Consider the following 22,916-nt stretch of genomic DNA (forward strand, 5'->3'; position numbering starts at 1 on the left):
TATTACAGTCGCACGCAACAACAATATAGTCTGTATATAGATCCTATGCTAGGGCAAGATCCTGCATATAGAACTTTTAGTTGTCACATCACAGAGAGCGCTGCCTTAATGTGGACTGGCCGGCCGGCTTCCTCACATAAGATATTTCGGTTCGTACAGGCATGTCTATGTATGGACATTTTTTACGATTCAGTTTTCTACTTAGGCCCGGTCGGCTTTTGTCTCATACACGGGCCACACATAACATGTTGCTAAATGAAAATCCGCTACGGACCCCGCCTATTTCGTCGTGTTCATCACGTGATCAGGGCCTACCTCCGGCCTTTGGGCCTTCATTTGTCCGGAAGATATTCAAAGTACAGAGCCTTTCACTTATCCCATCATTTCCCCTCAAAAGCACAGGTATGATGCAAAACAAATAGTAAGAGCATCCCTAGTGGCTTGTCTAAATTTGATAGTTTATATCTACATATACACAATGGTGTAAAAAGATTTTCTTTTAGACAACCTAAGTTTTCCAGCGGATTGTCTATATACATGATGTCTATATTCTCTTTCATATATTTTAATAGTATCTTATAGCAGCTATATTTTCTAAAAATCTTATGTTGGTCATTTCTGAGTTGTTCTCATTTATTTTTTTCATCCGCAAGACATATAAAAGAGAAAATAAACCAGCCGCGAAATTATTTTAGGTTCAACACTAGCAGCACCCTATATAATTTACGAGAAATAAACAATAGCAACAGGTTCAACCCTGATGAGGCGGCGGTCCAGGCGCAACGACCTCCGTGTCCAGCGCCGGCGCGGCCGCCTCCCTGCCGACGTCCTCCAATTGCTCCGAATTGGTGAATGGCTGAGCTCATGAGCCAACATTTTTGGTTTAGACATTGTGGCTTGGTTGTCCAAATGTGGACGACGGGTAGCTAGTTTGGACATTGTCTAAATTTTAGACGACGCAATAGACAAGCCACTGAAGACGTTTTTTGGCATGTGGTAGTCTAAATTTGGTATAGACCATCATTTGCACAAGCCACTAGAGATGCTCTAAGGATGTGAAGTGAACTCCTCCCCGCTCCTCCCTCTGTCGCTCCCGTGGGCGGCAGGGAAGGAACCCTAGCCGCCTCCTACCAGCAGCCCTCCTTCTCATCCTCCCTCCTCGTCACCGCCTGCTCGCGCCGGCGGGCAAAGCCTGACCGGACTAGGCGGCGGCGGGTCGATTTCTCCCCCTCGCGTGGTGGGGTTGCCGCTGGCAGATCCAATCAGGCCGGGGCGCGTCGTGGTGTGGGACGGCGCGGCGGCGCTGTGGCGGCGACTGGCAGCGGTGCTGGGCGTCTCCTGATGGTGCGGAGGGCTGCACGGGGGCGGTGGAGCGCGCTGTGTTCGCGGGATCCAGGCGGCGCGGGAGGTGGGCTTTCTTCCGTTGGTTGCGGTGGGGTGTTCTTGGTCAGGTCCGGCCGGACCTGACTCCGGTCTGCTCCGGCGCGGTGCGAGAGGTGGCGGCAGGGCTGGGGTGCAGGCTACGCAGTGGCTGGCGTGTTCGTGGCGGCGGCGGTTCTCGGTTTGGGATCTGGCGCAGACGGGCGGCGCGGGTGCGGGCTGCGACCTCGGCGGCGCACCACAACCGCTGTAGGGCAGCTCAGAGCTGCCCCTCGGGGTCCCAGCATGGATGTGGGCTGCCACGGCGTGCTGGTGCCTCATGGCGGTGGTTTGGGTCGTTTCACGGCAGCGGCCGAACATCTCCGGCGTCGGCCCGTCGGGAAGCGGCCTGTTTTGGCCTTTGATTCCTCTCCTCGGCGTTCGGACGCTACCTTCGTCAAAGGGCTGGCCCTCTCCCAGCTGCGGTCCATCGCCTGTCTCGCGCCCGGTGCTGCGAGACTGATCTCGTCTCGCGCCCGGCAGCGGGACCGAGCTCGTCTCGCGCCCGGCAGCAGGACCTACCTTGTCTCGCGCCCGGCAGCAGGACTAAGCCCGTCTCGCGCCCGGTGCAGCAGGACATGACGATGGAGGCCAGTCTCGGCCGGCCTCTTGGGTCTCGGCGCTGGGGGTCGCCCAGGGGTGCGAAAGACAGGGTCTTTCCACTCGTCTCTTTGGTTGGAGTTGCGGCTGGTCTCAGGTGAGGTGGTATCAAGGTCTTGGATGCCAAGGCGGCGGCCCTGGTGGTGGGAGCGCGATGCTCATGTGCAGAGCTCGTGGCTTGGTGCTGCCTGGTAACCATGGGCGTGTGGGTGGCATGGTTGCCGGGGTGTGGCGTTCGGTGGTGGTGATTGTCGGCCTGGGTGAAAACCTGCTCTATCTTCGGACGGATCGGCGGCGGCGAATCATTCCCTTCTTGAAGGCGTCGTCGCGGCCTTCATTGCCCGTCGTGTTGCTTCAGGGAAAACCCTGACCCTCGTGTCGGGCGGTGACGGCGCTCCGGTGTCGTTCCCTTCCTGAAGGCGCCGCCTTGGAGCACACAGTTCGCCATATGCGGCTTCACCTCTTGACGGTGGCGTGTTCACGGCCGAGATCTCCAGTTGCTCTTGTAGTAGTAAGGGTGATGTTGTTGCGCTCAGCATCTTTGTATCCTGTCTTGGATGTGTGTGTTGTGTTGGCATGCGTTTATACCGGGTTATTAATGATATTTACTTTATATATAAAGCGGGGCGAAAGTTTTTTTTGGTAAAGCATAGATATCCCATCATTTTTCTCTAGTCATAATTAGTTTCGAGGAGTAATGTTATCTAGATTGCGTGAAACACTGCTGTGCCTTTGCACCCAAGTGCACTGGACAAGCCTTGCTTGTATTTGTAACTTTCATCAGGCCTTGGCCTATTTCGAAATATAAGGTCGGCAGTTAGCCACCTTCTTTGTTTCAAAATAAATAAATAAAATCTATTCAAACAAATTGTATTGTCTCTGCAGTTTCAAGTCATACCTATTATGTAAATTGAATTAATCTGTGATTGGACAGTTTTTATTTTGCGGCACTGTGATTGGATAGTTAGGAGGACAGTGCTTCCAGCCTAATAAAGTTTAATTTTTAGACTTGAGATTGCTGATTTTTCTGAATTTATTTCAGACTTTTTGATGATGTGCGCTCAGTGGGAGGAGATGTTCCCGTCGACTATCAAGACGTCTGTGGCGACTTCATGAATCTTAAGATGATGTACCGGCTCAGTCTTTCAAAAGAGTTCATAGGGATAAGATATTCGTGTGTGTGTTCATAGATATGACTATACGTTGTTGTGTATGTATGAGCATCCGCATCTGTGCTGTGTTAAAAAATGTCATACCAATCTTTTTTAATTCTTAAAAAAAGAATGAAATTTGAGTACACAAATGGATAATGTAGCGCTCCTTCCTGACTGCAAATGTGTACATGCACATGGACAGACTGAAAGTTCAGCTAGCAGGGAGACGATTGAACAGTCAACTTACCCTTCAAAACCCTCAAGTTGCTTACCCCGCCGTCTCTAGCCCGTGGCTATATAAGTTTGCGCCCACACACAGAACAGCCGCACAGCAGCACAGCACTAGGACAAAGTGAACCAAGCATGGCTACTCGTCCCGCGTCCTACGCGCTCCTCCTCGTGCTCACGACCCTTCCCCTAGCCCTCGCCACCAGCTTCCCACACCGCGCTCTACTCCAGACATGCCAGCCGAGCGGCACCATCGCCGGCGAGTCCGGCAGCTGTAGCACGGAGAACGACTCCGAGTGCTGCGAAGACGGGCAGCGCTACAGAACGTTCGCGTGCTCCCCACGCGTCACGGGAAGGACCCGCGCCTCGCTCACGCTCAACAGCTTCGCCGACGGCGGGGACGGCGGAGGGAGGTCCGAGTGCGACGAGAAGTTCCACCCAGACTCCCAGATGGTCGTGGCGCTGTCGACCGGGTGGTTCTCCGGCGGGGGGCGGTGCGGGAAGCGTATCGTGATCCGGGCCGCCAACGGGAGGACCGCCACGGCCACGGTGGTGGACGAGTGCGACTCGAAGCATGGCTGCGACGAGGAGCACAACTTCGAGCCCCCGTGCGCGAACAACATCGTCGACGGGTCGCCGGCCGTGTGGAAGGCGCTCGGGCTCGACACGGACGACGGGGTGGTGCCGGTCACGTGGTCAGACACGTGACCTAGGTACACGAGCTGCCAAACGCGACACACGCACTCGGATCCGTCATCCGTGCTATATCACTGTCGTCCGTGCATTTCATCACGTATTAGTATGTCAGAAGAATAACTAAGCATGCCCATGCATGCATGCAACTGTGTAAATCCTTGCCGATCAATATATGTAATGTTCTCGCTGTTCACGGTTATTACAAACATCAGTTCATTCAGTTTTCGGCCACCAATACTGTAATTCGATAGTTTCGCTTATCGTCTTCATTTCAGCCCAAGGAACCAAATTAAATTAAAAATCACTCAAATCCAACCAAGATTTCACAAATTTCGCGAACATAATACTGATTCTGTTCGTGCCTGAGTCTCGCCCAAATCTAGGAGCCACTTTTATGCTCTCTCTAGCTACATCCAGAGACGGAGCCAGCAGGGGCCGGGATGGGGCATGGCTCCCTCCATGCTGTAAAAAGGTCTCAAACTAGCCCCAAATAGTATGTGGATTTAATGAATTTTTTTCTTGAATACGCACGAGTGTGCATATCATTCATTAAAGAAAAAAGGAGAAAGAGCCCCGAATCCACAAGTCCACAGTTACATGATTATTTACATTCGGACTTCGCCCGAGACCACCCCCAAACTTACAAAGGACTACTCGGTGTGGGTTTAATGAATTTGCTCGCTAAATTCCTAACTCCATCCGTGGCTGCCCCAAATAGTGTGAGTTCTTTCATGTACTGTAGCAAAATTTATACTCTCTTCGTTCCATAATGTAGACCGTATAGAATTTTTTAAAAGTCAAACTTTAGAAATTTTCATCAAGTTTATATGGAAAATTATTTATATCTACAATACAAAAAATATAAAATAAGAAACTACATCTTATGATTAATTTAAGGGTTTATGTTTGGCATTTTAAATGTAAATATTTTTCTCCGCAAACTTGGTCAAAATTTATGAGGCTTGACTTTTCCAAAAATCTATATGTACTACATTATCGGACGGAGTAAGTATTGTTGAGTATTGTAGCAAGTATGTGACCTATGGCTTGCCTAGGCCTGCCCTGGTGGCTAAGTAAATAGTTAGTGCATAAAAATAATATAAAATGGCACCGCAACGTGGCTACATCATAAATATTTCAACATCCATTTTTTTACAAATACTTGCAACCTTATTCAAGCACAATAACCAATACATGTACATTGCTTTGGATCAAAGACTTAATTACAAAGCAAGTTCTAAACTAAGAGTTACAACAAATATACCTTCTACGTGCTAATATATTTTGGAAAACAAAATTCTCCCAAGGCTTCAACAAAGACACTGCAATTAGACCGGAACAACAGTACACAGCCACTCGTACAAATACACGAGCTTGATTACCAATAAAGTTTTAAAATAGACCATTGATTCGTCCATCCAAAAGATAGGAAACCATGAGCGATGAACAGACTTAAGATGATCCTCTAGAAGTGTAGGTTTTTGACCAACAAGATCTTTACCATAACACAAGATTTTTACCATAATGCCAAACCCTAAGCCCCAAGGGCTACAGTCATAGTGATCCTCCTATTCAATTACTTCAACCATTTTCCAAGCACCTCATACCACTTCCAAGGCATATGGTAGTTTTACTATGTATGGAGAATTTCTTTTTGTTGAAGTGTCCCTTTTCATCGGTCTCGGAGATAGATTATTTATTTATTTATGGAGTAAAATACCGAAGTCGTGGTAAAAGGAAATACTCTAGTTTCAAACAAAACCGAATAAAAAAAAGCACCAAGGCACACATTGACAAAAGCTTGACAGATCCAAGAATCGGGTCTGCAAGGACACAAATCTTACTCAACAAAATCAGTTTTGCAAGGAAACATAACTCTGGGTCTGTGGCGTGCTCAGTAAAGCATCATCACAATAGGGGAAGAACCAGATGAGTTTTAGTTTCAATGACATGGCGCCCATCGCCAAAAGGTTGTTGTTGTTGAGGATAAATGTACTTATGTTGAAAGATGTACGGGTATCTGAGGTGCCCTTCATACCTCACATTGCCAAGTGGTGGCTGGAGGCGAGGGAACCGAGCAGATTTTGACGATGGATGTTTTTCTTCGGTCTCATGTAAACCCTAAGCTTAGAGCAGCCCCAAACAGACTTGTCTAGTTTGAAACCCTAAATGTCCGCAGACAATGCCCAATCACCCCTCATTTGTTCGCCTCCACACCCCCCCTCCCCCCTCATATGTAAACCTTCAAATTCATGCAAAGTCATGCACGTCCATCATATAACATCAATCCTTGCCAAAGCCTTGAACGTTGACAAGCGATACAATGGTTATGGGGCAAGAATGTGCATTGTTCTGGTTTGCCAGTTCGTCGACAACAACTAGGCATGCCCATTGTCGGAATTTCCCGACGTTGTCCGCTCCCGTTGTAGTTGTGGCGAGGTGTACACTGTGTTCCCAACGCTGTCAGCCATTAGGTATGCCCACCTATTGGAAGGCCAGAATAGAGAGGTTGGGCCAAGCGCGAAGCAAGAAAAAAAGGTTGCCGGTGTCAACACAAATAAGTAGCATTAATGTATCCCCTCGAAAACGAAGTAGCAATAATATATGACTAAAAATCCATGGGGATGTGACCTTTTATCTAAGATGTCCACAATATTTTTTTTGTAAGCTCACTTAAATAATAAATTATAGTTACCAATGTATCGTAACAAAATAAGCTCTGGTTACAAGCGGCTACCCCTATTTTTCTTGACATATTATCATGTGGATGCTACTCGAGGCCTAATCCATGTGATTACCCACCCAGATCTTCAAGAAATTATAAGAAAAATCAACACATCAAACAAACCCTAATATAATAGGAGGATGCAAATTTAAGATATTAAATCTATTGGTCTTCATACCAATTAAATGAATAAATAAACTTTAATACCACTTACAGATCGGTTCTACAGATGGAAGCATCAATTTTTTATGGAGGAGAGGAGTGAGGAATTTTGGCAGCGGTTCAGGCGATGAAGCGAACAGAGGGCGACAAAACGTTTTTGGAGGAAGATGATCGAGCTACCCATGGAATTCTGCTACTACTTTTTGGGCTTGCACAAAGTAGTGGGAAGGGTTTACACTGAACATGGGGCTGTGGACTCAGGGCATTTTTTTTGGCTGGGGTCCTTCTTCCTTCTTGGCCTATATATATATATATGTGTGTGTGTGTGTGTGTGTGTGTGTGTGTGTGTGTGTGTGTGTGTGTGTGTGTGTGTGTGTGTGTGTGTGTGTGTGTGTGTACAAGGGCTTGGGCCAAGGTTATCGGGCCAATTGCCCTCGGTCCAACCCTGTAGATCCTCCTATGAGCTAGGAAGACGACTTGTTCCTTCTCACGGTCACGGTAGACGGTGTGGAGGCGACCTCCAGATCGGACTTGCCCTAGTCCATGTCACCGGCCTTCTCCACGGCTTCTCGTACGCGCTACCGGGCACACTGATCACTTCAGGCCACGTTCTCTGCCTTGCAAGAGTCGACGGTCGGGACCCCACGACGGCCTCCGCTGAGACATTGTCCATGGTGGTGGTGGGAAATGGGATACTCTGCGTCGACATCTAGGACGATGGCGCAGACGGGGAGCATGGGTGGAGCAAGGCAATGGCTCAGACACGTGAAAGGGTGGACGCATGTTGGAGGAGGGCGATTGATTTGGTGGACATGGTTAGTTTGGAGTAGATTGTGGTAGGTCTGACCTGTCGGATCCGATGTGCCAGAGGCTCCCGACGGCGTCCAGGCGACCCCAAATCTGCCTCACAGATGGTGTAGCTTTGAGCTTTGGAAGGTCCAGTTAGTTGGCGATTTTGTGACCGGGTTGTCTGCCCGGATGTTTAGGGATTTTTGAGGTCTCTGATTGTATACATCCTTAGGTTATGTGTGTCTCACTGTAGAGCGACAGACATTAGTGATATTTCAGCACCCACTAAAGAGAGCTCCTATTTGACGCCAACGAAGCGAGCATGAGAATCTATTACTGTCCGGAACACATTAAAATTTTGAGAACAATTTTTGGAAACATGCACATTTTGAATTCGAAACATATTTTAAAAACATGTTCATTTAAAAAACAAGCATGTTTTCCAAAAATTAAACATTTTTTGAAAACGTGAACATTTATTGGGAAAATGAACATTTATTAAAAAGTATGAACCATTAGAGATGATGCATCAATGAGGTAACCCTTAATTATCATAATCATAACCTGCAGGGGAGGCTATATGGTGCTCGCATTCGTGGAACGAAGTCTATCTAAAATAGAACGTGTACTATACCCGGCTCCGTCCAGCATAATCGTCAAGAGTGGCTCAAGTATCCATACTATACTATGCCAATGCAGAGGTTGCATTACAAACATACCAATGAGAATCTGGACTCCCTGAGAATGCCTTAGTCCTCTGTCAATTCCACTGGTTACTAAAGGTGTTGTTTTCTTATTACTTTTATGTTATTTACTTTTATTTTATTTTTTGCTCTGCACCAAAACAACGATTTATCTCTGCCTCACTTTGTCCGGAGTCTACAATTACTTGTAGGTACAAATCCATAATTCACTACATGAGGCAACACCTAATTTATGTGCTCCCTATGGGATTGATACTCTTACTTCGAAAATGGTACAACTAAATCATGTGCACTTGCAAGACATCATTAGAGAAGGAGGGAGATACGTATTGTCACTAAATACGTCCTCAACCCACCATCACAAAAGGTACTAAATCTCTCAATTCCAAATGGGAAAATGCGGAGTGACCGGTCTTACACAACATCAAAAGGAATAATTAATTCGGCACATCAAAAGAGAATATCAAATCTTTTATAGGAATCCAGTTCTAATCATGCAAGGGTTCATCCATATCACATAAAACTAGTACAACTACTCAAACATGAAAGGGCTAAACATAAAAGGGACAGACACTATACAAGTCAACGCTAAGTTGGGGAAGGAGAAGAACATGGCGGCGTCACCGGAGATGCCACTGTCCCGAAGGCCGATGTAGAATTGGCGAAGCCTATTCTTCCTTCTTCTTGATAGGCCCTTCTTCTATGGTGGAGTTGATCTTGGAGCAGCACAGGAGATGATGGAGATGGCGTTCGCTCATAGCCGATGGCTAGGGTTGGAGGTGTATATACATGAGACCTCCTTGTGCCTCCTCCATGGATGTAGCTTCTCTCCTTTATTCCAAGGGCTCTAGATGAGTCTAATCCTCTCCCAATACCTCACTTGTTTTCCAAGGAAGTCTTGAGAACAAAAGGGGATGGAATCCACAAAGAATCATGAGGATTGGAGTTGTTTCCGCAGCTCCTGACACCTGGTACAAGCGGCGGTACGACCATGCAAGGTCGTACTACACACCACCTTCTTCTCTGAACCGCGCACATGGAGTTTTGTATTTTGATCGCCATTTTCTCATAAGAACTCTGATTTTTACGTTCCCTGGCTTGTTTGATTATGATGAATGACCCTGATACACCTGTGGTATTGGATCTTCAATTTGGGCTTGTTGGGAAATCTTTTTTTTGCAAAACCCATAAACAACCTTTATCTGGTGCTGGTATATTCGTTGTATTTGATCCCAACATTTTACCTTTCATCTTGCTAGGTCCATGGATGGTCATAAACACCTATAGACGTACCAAAACAAAGAAAACTAATAAAAAATAAAACTATGCAATGCTCGCAGTGAAAAGAGTGCAAGCTGGAAATCATGCGTAATTGGCATGCAATTGGCTCAATGGGACATGATATATGGACTTATTAAGCAACAAATGAGCTTTAAAATAGGTGTAAAATAGAGCCATTAATAATTATGAGCGGAATCAGGGGAGGGATGAGCTAAAAAGGATATGAAGAAGTTGGAGTATGCAATTGTTGACCTACTAACATTGGGCAGACTTCATAGGGGCAAGCTGAAGAAAATCTGGGGTTTGTGCTAAGGCTGATGTCATTCAGCTGAGTGGCTGAGAGTTAGTTGGATCGTGACATTTTACCCTATCTATATCCATGTTGATATCTACCTTAAGACTATGTTTATGAGATTATGCTATCTACTATGTTGCTGAGACTGATCCTATCCTGAACTATATGATTGTGGACTGATGTTATGTAATATGTTACCTATGATGTGATCACACTATGCTATCTACATATATTTGTGCTATGCTCTCATGAAACTATGATACAAGAGGGTTTGAAAGTTTGTGTTATATATTTTTGAGGTATTTGTTTACACTTTGATGAAACTGTGGTGCTAGTTTCTATTATATATTAGAGCACGAAAGTGATGTTATATGATGTGATGACCCTGGATTCATATTCCTCGTCGTTGATGACTCGATGACCCTACAACCACTTTTACCCTAGATTCATCGTCATCGACGACTCGATGACCCTAGAATCTTGTTTACCCTAGATTCATCATCATTGATGACTTGATGACCCTACAATCACTTTTAATCTAGATTCATCATCGTCGACGACTTGATGACCCTACAATCGCTTATAGCCTAGATTCATCGCCGTCGAAACTCAGTGAACCTAGAACGTTTACCCTAGATTCATCATTGTCAATGACTCGATGACCCTAGAATCACTTTTACCCTAGATTCATCGTTGTTGACGACTCAATGACCCTAGATTTTACCCTAAGTTCATCATCGTCAACGAGTCGATGACCATAGAATCACTTTGACATTAGATCCGTCATCATCGACGACTAGATGATCCTAGAATCAATTTGACCCTAGATTCGTCGTTGTTGACGACTTGATGATCTTAGAATCATGTTTACCCTAGATTCATAGTAGTCGATGACTTGCTGATCTTAGAATCACTTTTACCCTAAATTCATTATCGACGATGACTCAATGACCCTAGATTCATAATCGTCAACGACTCGATGACCCTAGAATAACTTGTCCTTAGAGTCATCGCTCCACAACTCGACGACCCTAGAATCACTTTTACCATAGATCCATCATCATCAACGACAACGGGACGGGTGAGAGAGAGAGAGAGAGAGAGAGAGAGAGCGGGGGAGGAGAGGAGGGAAGGAGGAGGCGGTGTAGGGCTCACCGACGCAACATCCGACGGAAGGCGATGGCGGGGCATCGGTGGGGATCCAAGCGACATGAGGCAGCTCCGGGAGGAGCGGGAGGTTGGCTCTGGCACGAGCTCCATGGACGCGCTGTTGCATGCTGCGCCACGCCGCACCGCGCGACACTACGCTCACAATGGTAGACAGGGACGTTGTCGCCGACCAGTTCACTGCCACCACCATCTCCCACATCCCCAGTTCTCCCTGCTGCTATGGCTCCACCTCATCCTTGCCGTCATGGCCATCACCATCGAGCATCCCGTCATCTCCCTCTCTCACTCTGGACATGGATGATGAGAGCGAACGAGATAAGAGAGGGGATAAGGGGAATAGCGAGCGTGTTGAATGAGGAGCTCATTCGCTAAGAGCATCTCCAACAGACGCCCAAAAAGAGCTCTGCGCACTAAAAAATTGTTTTTTTGAGGCGCCGAACAGCTCCAGCAGATGCTGTAGCGCTAAAAAGTTTTGGGCGCGCGCTGAAAAACGCTATCGCGTGCATCATATTTTGGGCTCCGGATTGTGTGCGCTTCACAATTTGCACTGTCTGTTTTTTGGACACGTGTCCTTGGTCGTCTACTAAAGCAATGTTGATCCCGACGTATTAAAAATGCTAAAGTGACGCGCTATAACTTTTATTAGGCGCGATATTTTTGTGTGGCCGTTGGAGATGCTTTAAGTGGTGACTGCTCGAACGATTTCGAGAAGATGACCGGGCACCAGAGTTCCGCCCTGATCCGGGCAGCAAGATCGAACGGTTAAAACAGCGTTTGCTTCTCGCAACAACAAAAAAACTGCGTTTGCTGGAAAAACTTTTCTGGGAAACGTCAGCCAAGTTATCATCTCGGTTTTTCCTTTTTGCGGGGAAAGTTATCATCTCCGTTAACCGTTATTAAACAACAGTTACGCATTGGACTCACCAACGAGATACGATACACCTACTCTTATCCAGTCATATCGTAGTACATCACGATTAATCCGCTTGGGTCTTTGGAATTTCCTTTGCCGGGAGATGTAAAATTTGGTACGATCTCTCTGCCAAGAGCGACCTGCTGCGTTCTGTCCTCGGTTATTCCCGCTGTAACATTAGCGACACCACGTAATCCAAACGAACTCATCTCTACAATTCAGTTGTCTTTTAACGCAGCCATTTCGGGTCTGTATCGAGCACACCGAGAGAGTATCATACTCAGTAAAATTCCTTGTACTCATCTGAAAAAAAGGAGGCTCTTGCCCGGAAGGTCAGGAACCACACAAATGCTGCCAGCACACGTGTGACAAAGTACGGTGCATCCCGTGCTTAGCCTGCAGCTGGTTCTCGTACGTGCGCCTATATATACTCTTGGAAGCAGCGTGATCAGAACCAAGTACGCAGGCCAAGTCAAGTGCAAAGCTAGGCTAGCAAATACTTGAGCAGGCAGGAGGTTTAGCAATGGCAAACACCAAGCTTGTAGTCGTGGGCGTGGCCATCCTTGTAATCCTGCTGCAGGTGTCGACGTGCGCGGTGGCCCGGCACCACGCCAAGCCGGACCCGTGCGCCAGCGAGGACGACTCCGTGCCGGGCATGCTGCACAAGCACAAGAAGCCCCACTGCACCTCGCCGGGCCGCAGCGGCGGCGGCGGCGGCGGCACCCCAGGCGTGATGACGGTGAACGGCTTCCAGAAGGGCCAGGACGGCGGCGGGCCGTCGGAGTGCGACGGCAAGTACCACAGCAACGGCGACATGATCGTGGCGCTGTCGACGCGCTGGTACGCGGGCGGACGCCGGTGCGGCAAGATGATCCGCATCACCAGCAAGCACAACGGGCGCACCGTGCAGGCCAAGGTGGTGGACGAGTGCGACTCCAACCACGGCTGCAAGACCAACATCGTGGACACCTCCGAGGCCGTGTGGAAGGCGCTCGGGCTCGACAGCAACATCGGCGAGGTGCCGGTGACATGGTCCGACGCCTGAGGCCATATCCGCCGGCCATGGGTTCCAGGTTGCACGAAGCCAGTCACGTACGGTGTGCGTGGAAAAGGTCTCTAGCTGCTTCCTGGACCTGGGTACGTACGTATGTATACGTTTGAAGTGCGAGTGTCGTTGTCAATCTCGATGGGTAGTGCGAGCTTGTCGAGTAGTTACTTCGTTGCAGAATAAAACTACTACCTCTGTGGATGGTAGTGCGGATTTATCTTGCACTACTAATATCCACGCGTGTGTACGTGTCGGTGTCAGTCTAAGTTTACTATCGCTGTTTTCTATTGTGGGAATATATGATATAATCATACTATGCTGTAATTGTACTAGGAGTATAATCATACTACTCTCGTATTAGGAATAAAACTTTTGCTTTGATGTACCCTTCTAAGGGGGTGTTTGGTTCAGAGACTTTTTAGTCCCAGATACTAGAAAAAATCCTTAAAAAGTCCCTAGAAACCAAACAGGAGGAACTTTTTCTACAGGGACTAGAAAAAGACTCTACTAGAGAGTCTTTTTTGATTAGTCTCTATGACTAGAAAAAGTTCTAGGACTTCTGAATCAAACACCCCCTAAACACATTGACGGCTGAAATCTCTATATACCGTCTCATAATAAAGGGTAGAATGGTCATTTCACCCGTGCCGATACGCAGCCTGCGCATGAATCGAACTCAAGGCCTCTTGGTCTAAGGTGGACCACACTAACCAATTAGGACATCCTAATGCGTGTGCGTCTTTACTTCTTTTTTCTTCTACTTCACTTCGCGACTGGGCAAGCCCATTGTTGAATCGGTTCTTTTATCACTACTAGCAAACATGCCCGTGCGTTGCAATGGAAGAAAAAAATACCTCTCATACATACTCTCGAGACATCGATAAATCTCTTGAAATCTTGCATGACGCCAGATGAAAACAACATGATACCTAGTTGTAGGTATCTCTTTACGCATTTGTTGTCGTTCCTCCTCGGTGATGTGCAATAAATATTTTCATTACGATGAAAATAGCAAAGTACACTCTATTAATTAATGATTGCATATGCATAAGAGCATTATTTTTGTCTTGCTGATATATGTGTTTGTATTTGTAATCCAAGTGAAGTCTTAATTTGGTTGCAAACATATTAGAAACTTCATCGAAAACAATCAATTTGTAAGGACGTGCATACCAAATGTTTAAGGTTGCATATCAACATTGATATTCTAAAAATTCATTATGAAAACAATTTAAAACAATATGAAAAATCAAAGTTAAGGCATTGGTTTACGTACAGCTTGTATCAACAACATTGTAATATATCCCGCAAAAAAAGCAACACTGTAATATATACACGTTTAATATTTCTCAATTTCTCGGTCAACACTTTTCAGAACATATTTAGTTTTGATGTCTACATATCTATACACATGCTACATTTTTTATATACATCAGGCACATTTTTATATACAAGCTTGACATTGTCCAAATACATGATTTGAAAACTTATATTTTTATGTCTACTTTGTTAACACATTGTATTTGTATACAATTTTCTTATACGTAAAAAAACCGATGCACATTTAATTTTTTTAAATGCATGACAAAAGAATTTCAAAAAAAGATGAAAATTATATTATTATTTTTCCATACGCACTGTATATTTTTTGTATATGATGGAAACTGTTTTTCTATACAAGGTTGACATTTTTAAATGCATGATTAACATTTTTTCAAAGTTTGCATATAAATGATTCTTATAATTGAAAGATTCAGAGTATATCAAAATAAAGCAAAATAAAAAAACGAATGTAAAAAAGTGAAAAAAATAAGTGTTGAAGGCCGCGTTGGGCCGACCCAATCAGTCAGCTGGCGAGACGGTGTGCCCAATATCCTATGCCCACCTCTCCAAAGAGAGAAAAGGAGGAGAAATAAGGGACTAATGTGAGATTGAACTGGGTCTCCAGGGTGGAAGAGCAAGCCTCCAACCAGTTGGGGTGGCCAGGCACTTGTCATACATGGGGATCGCTGCGTGTTGAATCAAAAGCAACGGCCAACTTATAAAGAGAAAAAGAATCATTTTCCCACTTACCCATGGCATAGGGGGGGTAATTCATACGAACTCTAGGGGCAATTCCACGAACGACAGCCGGAAGCAATCCTACCTTTATTATTAGGTAAAGATATATTTTTCGTTTGTCTATTAGTTTTCTTCCTTTTTTAAGAAAATGCTCACCCTTATTATATTTTTTTCAATTTTTTTAAAAAAGTTCCTTTTTAAAATGTTGTTCATAAAGTACAAATATTCACATTTTAAAAAAAGTTCAGATATGTCAAAAAATTGTTCGTGCCTTTTAAAATACCTCAGAATGATAACACAAATATATTTTAAAAAGAGCGGAGAAAATTTTGAACACGAACATTTTTTTAAATACACTGAAATTTGAAATTTCAAGCAAAAATAAAAAAATACGAAAAAAAACTAAAACAATTTATTCTGAATTTCCACGAGTATTTTTTGTTTTTATAGTAAAAATTTGAATACAGGATTATTTCTTAAATTCCAAATAGATTTTGAAAGCACAAACATTATTTGAAAATGCAGAATTGTCGAAATGACAAAAACTTGGCATGGTGCCTTGGAATGGTGATACAAGGCTCTAGAAAAAATTTGGTCCATTTGAATGATGTAGAAAAGAGGTACTCTGAGATGGAACCTTCCCGCCAACCTGAACGCCCCACCCGAACTTTTTTCCATTTAAATTAGTGAACATTTTCTTAAATTCGCAAATTTTGTTTTCAAAGTCATGAACTTTTTTCGGTATCCAGGAACTATTTCAACTTTTACAAATGTTTTATAAAAGCCCATAATTTTTTTGATTTCATAAACATTCTTTTTCAAAATGGATGAACTTTTTTCAAATCGGCGAATGTTTGGGCCGGCCTAATAGTCCCCCAATGGAAATAATGCCGTCGCCCGGTTGGGCAAGGCCTGGGCGTATTTTTTCTATTCTATTTGTTCATTTTTTATGTTTTTTCATTAATTTCAACCTTTTCTTTTTGAACTTTATTATTTATTTTAAAACCTGTTTTAAAATTTGAAATATTTTTGGAATACCAAAAAATATAATTGTATTCAAATATTTAAAACAAATTATAAAAATGGTCTGGAATTTCAAAAATATTCCCATTTTAAAAAAAAATTGTTCATATATTTAATAAATATTTGTGTTTCAAAAATGTTGATAATTTTTAAAAATAGTATGTGGTTTGCAATTTCTGTACAAGATCAATATTTGGGAATTTATTAACAAATTTGGAAAAAGGCTTTAGGTTTATAGAATTTTCATACACAATTTGAAATTCCGAAATTGTTGACAAATTTTAGGAAATAATTCGGATATAAGAAATGTTCATGTTGATTTATAATGACAGAAATGCAAATAACAAAAGCTTGCCCTACCGGCGTACCCGAACCATCACCTTTGAACATGATGTGCTTCTTGACATGCATGAAATGACACTAAATTTTGCCATGCTCATGGCAAGCCTCCATACAAAATTTGAAGGAATCCGAACACTAGAGACACGCGTCACATTCGGCTACTATTTTTGAGGGTTTTCACCGAGAAAACCCTAAAAATGCATCAAACGTCATAACTCAATGAAATTTATCATGGATACTTGGCATGGTAATGCTAGTGTGTGGAAAAAATTTGGGTCCGTTTTATTGATGTGAAAAAAGTGCATCAAGACTTGCCCTACCGGCCTACAAGAACCATCACCTTTGAACATGATGTGCCTATTGACATGCATGGGATGACACCAAATTTTGCCAGCATGTGGGCATGCTAATGGTAGGCCTCCATACAAAATTTGAAGGAATTCGGAGCCCGAACACACGTTGCGTCACGTTCGGTTAGTGTTTTTGGGTTTTTTCGCCGGGAAAACCCTAAAATGCATAAAATGTCATAAATCAATAAAATTTACCATGTATGCTTGGCATCGTGATGCTAGTGCGTGCAAAAAAATTGGATCCATTTTTATTGATGTGAAAAAGTGCATCCAGACTTGCCTTACCGGCCTACCCGAACCACCACCTTTGAACATGGTGTGCTTCTTGCCATGTATGAAATGACACCAAATTTTGCCAGCATGTGGGAATGCTCATCGCAGGCTTTCCATGCCAATTTGAAGGAATTCGGACACCGAACACATGTTGCGTCATGTTCGGCTAGTGTTTTAGAGCTTTTTCATGGGAAAACCCTAGAAAATGCATAAAATGTCAGAACTCAGTGAAATTTATCATGGATGCTTGGCATGGTAATGCTAGTGTGTGGAAAAAATTTGGGTTAATTTCATTGATGTGAATAAAAGTGCATCCAGACTTGTCGCGTCCCACCGGCCTACCGAACCACCATCTTTGAACATGGTGTGCTTCTTGCCATGCATGAAATGACACAAAATTTGGCCAGCATATATCTCATGCGTATGACCATCTATGGGATCATGGTGATACCTTTGCGGTTCGACTAGAGGGATCATCAAGCACAAAAAGCAGATCTAGCAATCAACACAGTAGTTTACCCAGGTTTAGGCCACTGTGAAGCGTAAAACCCTACTCCTACTTTTGTGTATTTGATGTTTGTGCAAAAGTACAAGTGCAGCTACATGTGTAATTGGGCAAAGTGTCGACCCTTGTAAAGGCAGCCATGGGCCTCCTTTTATAGAGAATGGGCTACCACGGTGACAAAATGGTCTTTACATAAGGTAAATAGTTGCTACAGTGTCAAATACCTAACTTTGACAGGTTAGGACAAACACATTAATTGCGTCGTCGGGTGTCACCTTGATGGAGCTCCGCGGCATGGATCGTCTCTCGTTCTGTGCTATTTGCCCATCTACCTCATATTTCCTTGACACGCTCCTGGGACGGGTGTCATTAATGTTGTACTCTTCGGCAGTGATCTGCCACGTGCCCAGACAAGACTCACCTAACTACCCGCCCGCTCGACACCCATACGACAAGTGACAAGCTAGTCACTAAGGTAGAGCGGTGGCAAGGTAGTCAGATCTTGTCGGGCTCGGAGCTTACCAGGTCTTCATTACCTTGGTGGCCAGGAATCTTGCCGGCAACTCCAAGCTTGACCTTCAGTGCTTGTGATTGTTGGCTTGCATGTCTTCTTTATCTCTTCATCTATTAGTCTTGAGTTTGATATGAATTATCCTCCAGCAAGCCTTGCCCTCGGGAAAGGCTGCCACTGCCTATGCACAAGTCTAGGGTACTAAAGTACCCAAACTTTAGTACACCGACAATGTGGGCAAGCTTCCATGCAAAATTTGAAGAAATTCGCACACTGAATGCATGTTGCGTCACGTTCGGCTAGTGTTTTATGGTTTTTTCGCCATGAAAACCCTAGAAAATGTATAAAATGTCAGAACTCAATGAAACTTATCAAGGATACTTGGAATGGTGATGCTTGTGTGTGAAAAAATTGGGTCCATTTTATTGATGTGAAATAAAAGTGCATCCAGCCTTGCCCTGCGGGCCTACAAGAACCACCACCTTTGAAACATCATGTGCTTCTTGCCATGCTTTAAAAGACACCATATTTTTTTCAGCATGTGGGCATGCTCCTGGCAGGCCTCCATGGAAAAATTGAAGGAATTCTAACACCGCACTTCGTGTCACGTTCGGCTAGAATTTTAGGGTTTTTTCACTCGGAAAACCCGAGAAAATGCATAAACTGTCAAAACTAAATGAAATATATCATGGATGCTTGGCATGGTGATGCTAGTCTGTAGAAAAAATTTGGGTCCATTTTATTGTTGTGGAAAAAAGTGCATCCAGACTTAACTTACCGGTCTACCCAAACCACCACCTTTGAGCATGGTGCGCTTCTTGCCATGCATGAAATGACACCAAATTTTGCCAGCACGTGGGCATACTCATTGCAGGCCTCCATGCAAAATTTGAGGGAACTCAGAAACCGAACACACATTGTGTCACGTTCGGTTAGTGTTTTATGGCTTTTCACCTGGAAAACCCCTCAAAATGCATAAAATGTCAGAACTCGGTGAATTTATCATGGATGCTTGGCATGGTGATTCTAGTGCGTGGAAAAATTTGGGTTCATTTTACTGATGTGAGAAAAAGTGCATCCAGACTTGCCCCACTGGCCTACCCGAGCAACCACCTTTGAACATGTTGTGCGTCTTTGCCATGCATGAAATGACACCAAATTTTGCAAGCATGTGGGCATGCTCATGGAGGCCTCCATGCAAAATTTGAAGGAATTCGGACACTGAATGCACGTTGTGTTACGCTCGGCTAGTGTTTTATGGTTTTTCACCGGGAAAACCCTAGAAAATGAATAAAATGTCAAAACTCAATGAAATTTATCATGGATGATTGGCATGGTGATGCCAGTGTGTGGAAAAAATTGGGTCCACTTTAGTGATGTGAAAAAGTGCATCCAGCCTTGCCATGTCGGCCTACCAGAACCACCACCTTTGAACATGGTGTGCTTCTTGCCATTCATGAAATGACACCAAATTTTGCCAGCACGTGGGCATACTCATGGCGTGCCTCCATGCAAAATTTGAAGGACTTTAGAAACCAAACACATGTTGCGTCATGTTCGCCTAGTGTTTTAGGGCCTTTTCACGTGGAAAACCCCTCAAAATGCCTAAAATGTCAGAACTGAATGAAATTTATCATGGATGTCATGACATGACCAACACTTTAATGAATAGGACATCACGAACCTTAGCATCAATATTTTTACTAACTGATGATTATCCCCTAGTAAACCTTCATATCATAACCTCAATATCGTTTATAAATGCATTATATTTAGTTATCTACATGCTAGTTTTTATTATATCACCCTTGTATACCTATCATTTTTGGACCAAATATATAACTCATGCAAATTACCACTATCTATTCAACTCTGAAAAAGATATAAGTGAAGCATGGGAGTGCAATTGATTTCTATAAAATATAAGTATCATCGTGCTCTAAAGATATAAGTGAAGCACATGAGCAATTGCCTCAACTCAAAAGATATAAGTGAAGTTCAATGAGCATTCTATAAATTGTGATGAAGGTGTGTTCCTCTCATAATTGGTGAACAGGAAACAATGATTGTGGAAACAAGCAAAAAATAAAACTATAATACACGATGCTCCAAGCAAAACGCATATCATGTGATGAATAAAAATATAGCTCCAAGTGATATTACCAAACGATTGGAGACGAAAGAGGGGATGCCTTCCGGCGCATCCCCAAGCTTAGATGCTTGGATATTTCTTGAATATTATCTTGGGGTGCCTTGGGCATCCCCAAGCATAGGGTCTTGTTACTTCTTATTCTTTCATCCATCGTCATCTCACCCAAAACATGAAAACTTCAATCACACAAAAATCAACAAAACCTCATGAGATCCATTAGTATAATAAAAATAATCATTAGCTTAAGTACTATCATAAATAAATTCATAACTGTTCTTGCATAATACCTACTGTATTCTATCGTCTCCATTACTTATACCTCCCGATACAATCCATAGAAACATCAAAACAAGCACACTATGCAATAAAAACAGAATATGTCTAAAACAGAATAATATGTAATGTCAGAATTTTTAGCCATACTTCTATAACTACAAAAATTCTAATAAATTACTACATCGTAAAAACTTTGCATAGCAGTACTGTATAAAAGTTTCAGCAATGTATCACGTTCCAGGAAAGAGAAATAATTCACGCACTGGATGCTAAACTTTTCTATTTGCACAAGAACCCCCGACTTCGTCGTTGTGCGTCATGTTTTCTAAGGTTCAATTTGCTTGTTTAATTATAGAACTAATAAAATGAATAATGACATAAAAATGGCCTATGTTTTGCCGGAATGTCGTTTCATTCACATTGCAGCAAATCCCGGGCACTCGATATGTCCTACTTTCTAGCACAAGTCATGCCAAAATTCATGAAAATTTTTGGCATGACCTTTGCTAAAAATAGGACATGTCGAGACCTTAAAATTTTCCAAATGGAAATGAATGAATATGCCAGCAAAGCATAGGCCATCGGAGTTTCCCTGCAAACAACGAAGGCCAAGATAGCACTTGGGCAAGCACATACACAAGTAGAAGACATATCCATCATATTTCCAAATATCCACATTATCACATGTCCAAATATCAATGTGTGACAACACTAGTACTACACAACGCTAGTCCACATATCACATGTCCAAATAGACCATCTTTACTCACTAGATAGTTGTCGAGGATGCGGGCGTCGTCGATTATCTTACGGGCGTCGTCGAGTGGCTCGTCGGTGATCTACATTGCACCACATGAGCATTCAAAGCAGCATCATCATCACATCAGCAGAGTAAAGTTCTTTTTAATATAGAAAATTTCAAACTTGATATACTGTCCAAATATATTATATTATCACATATTCTCACTGAAACAATTGTACACACACAAATTTGAGAAAAAAAATCCTAGCTATGACCTATTTTATATTATGTCATGTTTGAACTTTTCAAGCTTTGTCATAGTAAGCAAATTACTTTTTAACTCAAATTTTGTCCATCGTTAAGTATAGATTTTTCATATGCATTTTTTTGTGTGCCAAAGTTGGTTATCTCAGTTTGAAAATGACTAAAGATCTTAGTCTAAAAATGACCATGATGTACATGTCTGAAAATCTCAGTCTGAAAATGACCATGATTTAATGACCATGATGTGCCCAAGTTAACTAGCCATCGTTAACTATATCTATCATTTATTTAATTAACTAAAATTGTCCAAAAAATTCAATTAACTTAACTAAAACTTTAAAGTTACAGAACCATCTCAAGTGTTTTAACTACCAACTGAAACTGTTAAGTTCCAAAACCATGCTATCAAGGCTATGATGCGTGTTGAGTTTGGGCCAGTACTCCAAGTTTCGGAAAATAGACCTCGTTTTTCATACCTTCAGCAGCTGCTCCGATGCCTTTTTATTCTTTTCGGGAATGAGGCACTCTTTCCATTTCAACAACTCATCGATTTTGATGTCGCTCCTATTATGTGGAGGTCCTCGATGCTCGGCCTTACCATTAAATAGATCTCCACGCTTTCTCCATAGGCCATCCTTCTCAAGCCATCTTTGATGTCGCATGTACACGATTTTTGAAGACTCACCATCTTTCGGTAGCTGCTGAGATGTTGCTTCATCCTGCACCTGGTGCATCTGCAATATCCGTGGCACACCTGTCTCGAGACATATCCATAACCAAGAAAGTCATGCAGTATCATGATCAGCGTGACTCTCATATCGAAATACCCTCCTGCGCTGGCATCCCATGTCTTGACCGGTGCTATCCATAACGTGTGTAGCTGCTCTTTCAGTAGTCCGAGATACAGATTAATATCATTTCTCCCGGTTGTTTCAGCCCTTGAATCAGCATACTTACGTGTATGTACTTGGTCTTCATGCACTTCAAGGGGGAGGTTGTACATCCATACAAACATGGGCCATGTGCTATGGTTGGTGTTCTGGTTGCGAAACAGATTCATGCCATCAGCACTTGCGCCAAGCACGATGTTCCTTGGATCATGTGCGAAATATCGATATTCGGCGTTTAATGCTCTCCACTGGCTAACGTATGTGAGGTGTCTCAGCTTCGGATCATCTCCATCGTCTGGCTTCATCCTCTCCGCGTGCTAGCGCATGAGCTTTGCTTCCTTAG

At 43.5% G+C, this 22,916-nt stretch overlaps 1 protein-coding gene across 1 annotated transcript; it reads left to right on the forward strand.

Annotated features, from left to right (window-relative positions):
• The first annotated feature begins 3,516 nt into the window (after window positions 1-3,516).
• LOC123121375 (kiwellin-1-like) lies at window positions 3,517-4,277 on the forward strand. Its single transcript, XM_044541365.1, has one exon. The coding sequence runs from the start codon at window positions 3,537-3,539 to the stop codon at window positions 4,107-4,109; it is 573 nt and encodes a 190-aa protein (XP_044397300.1). The 5' UTR covers window positions 3,517-3,536; the 3' UTR covers window positions 4,110-4,277.
• The last annotated feature ends 18,639 nt before the right edge of the window (window positions 4,278-22,916 follow it).

This window comes from Triticum aestivum, chromosome 1A (genome assembly GCF_018294505.1).
Source record: "Triticum aestivum cultivar Chinese Spring chromosome 1A, IWGSC CS RefSeq v2.1, whole genome shotgun sequence".
Lineage (NCBI taxonomy): Eukaryota > Viridiplantae > Streptophyta > Magnoliopsida > Poales > Poaceae > Triticum > Triticum aestivum.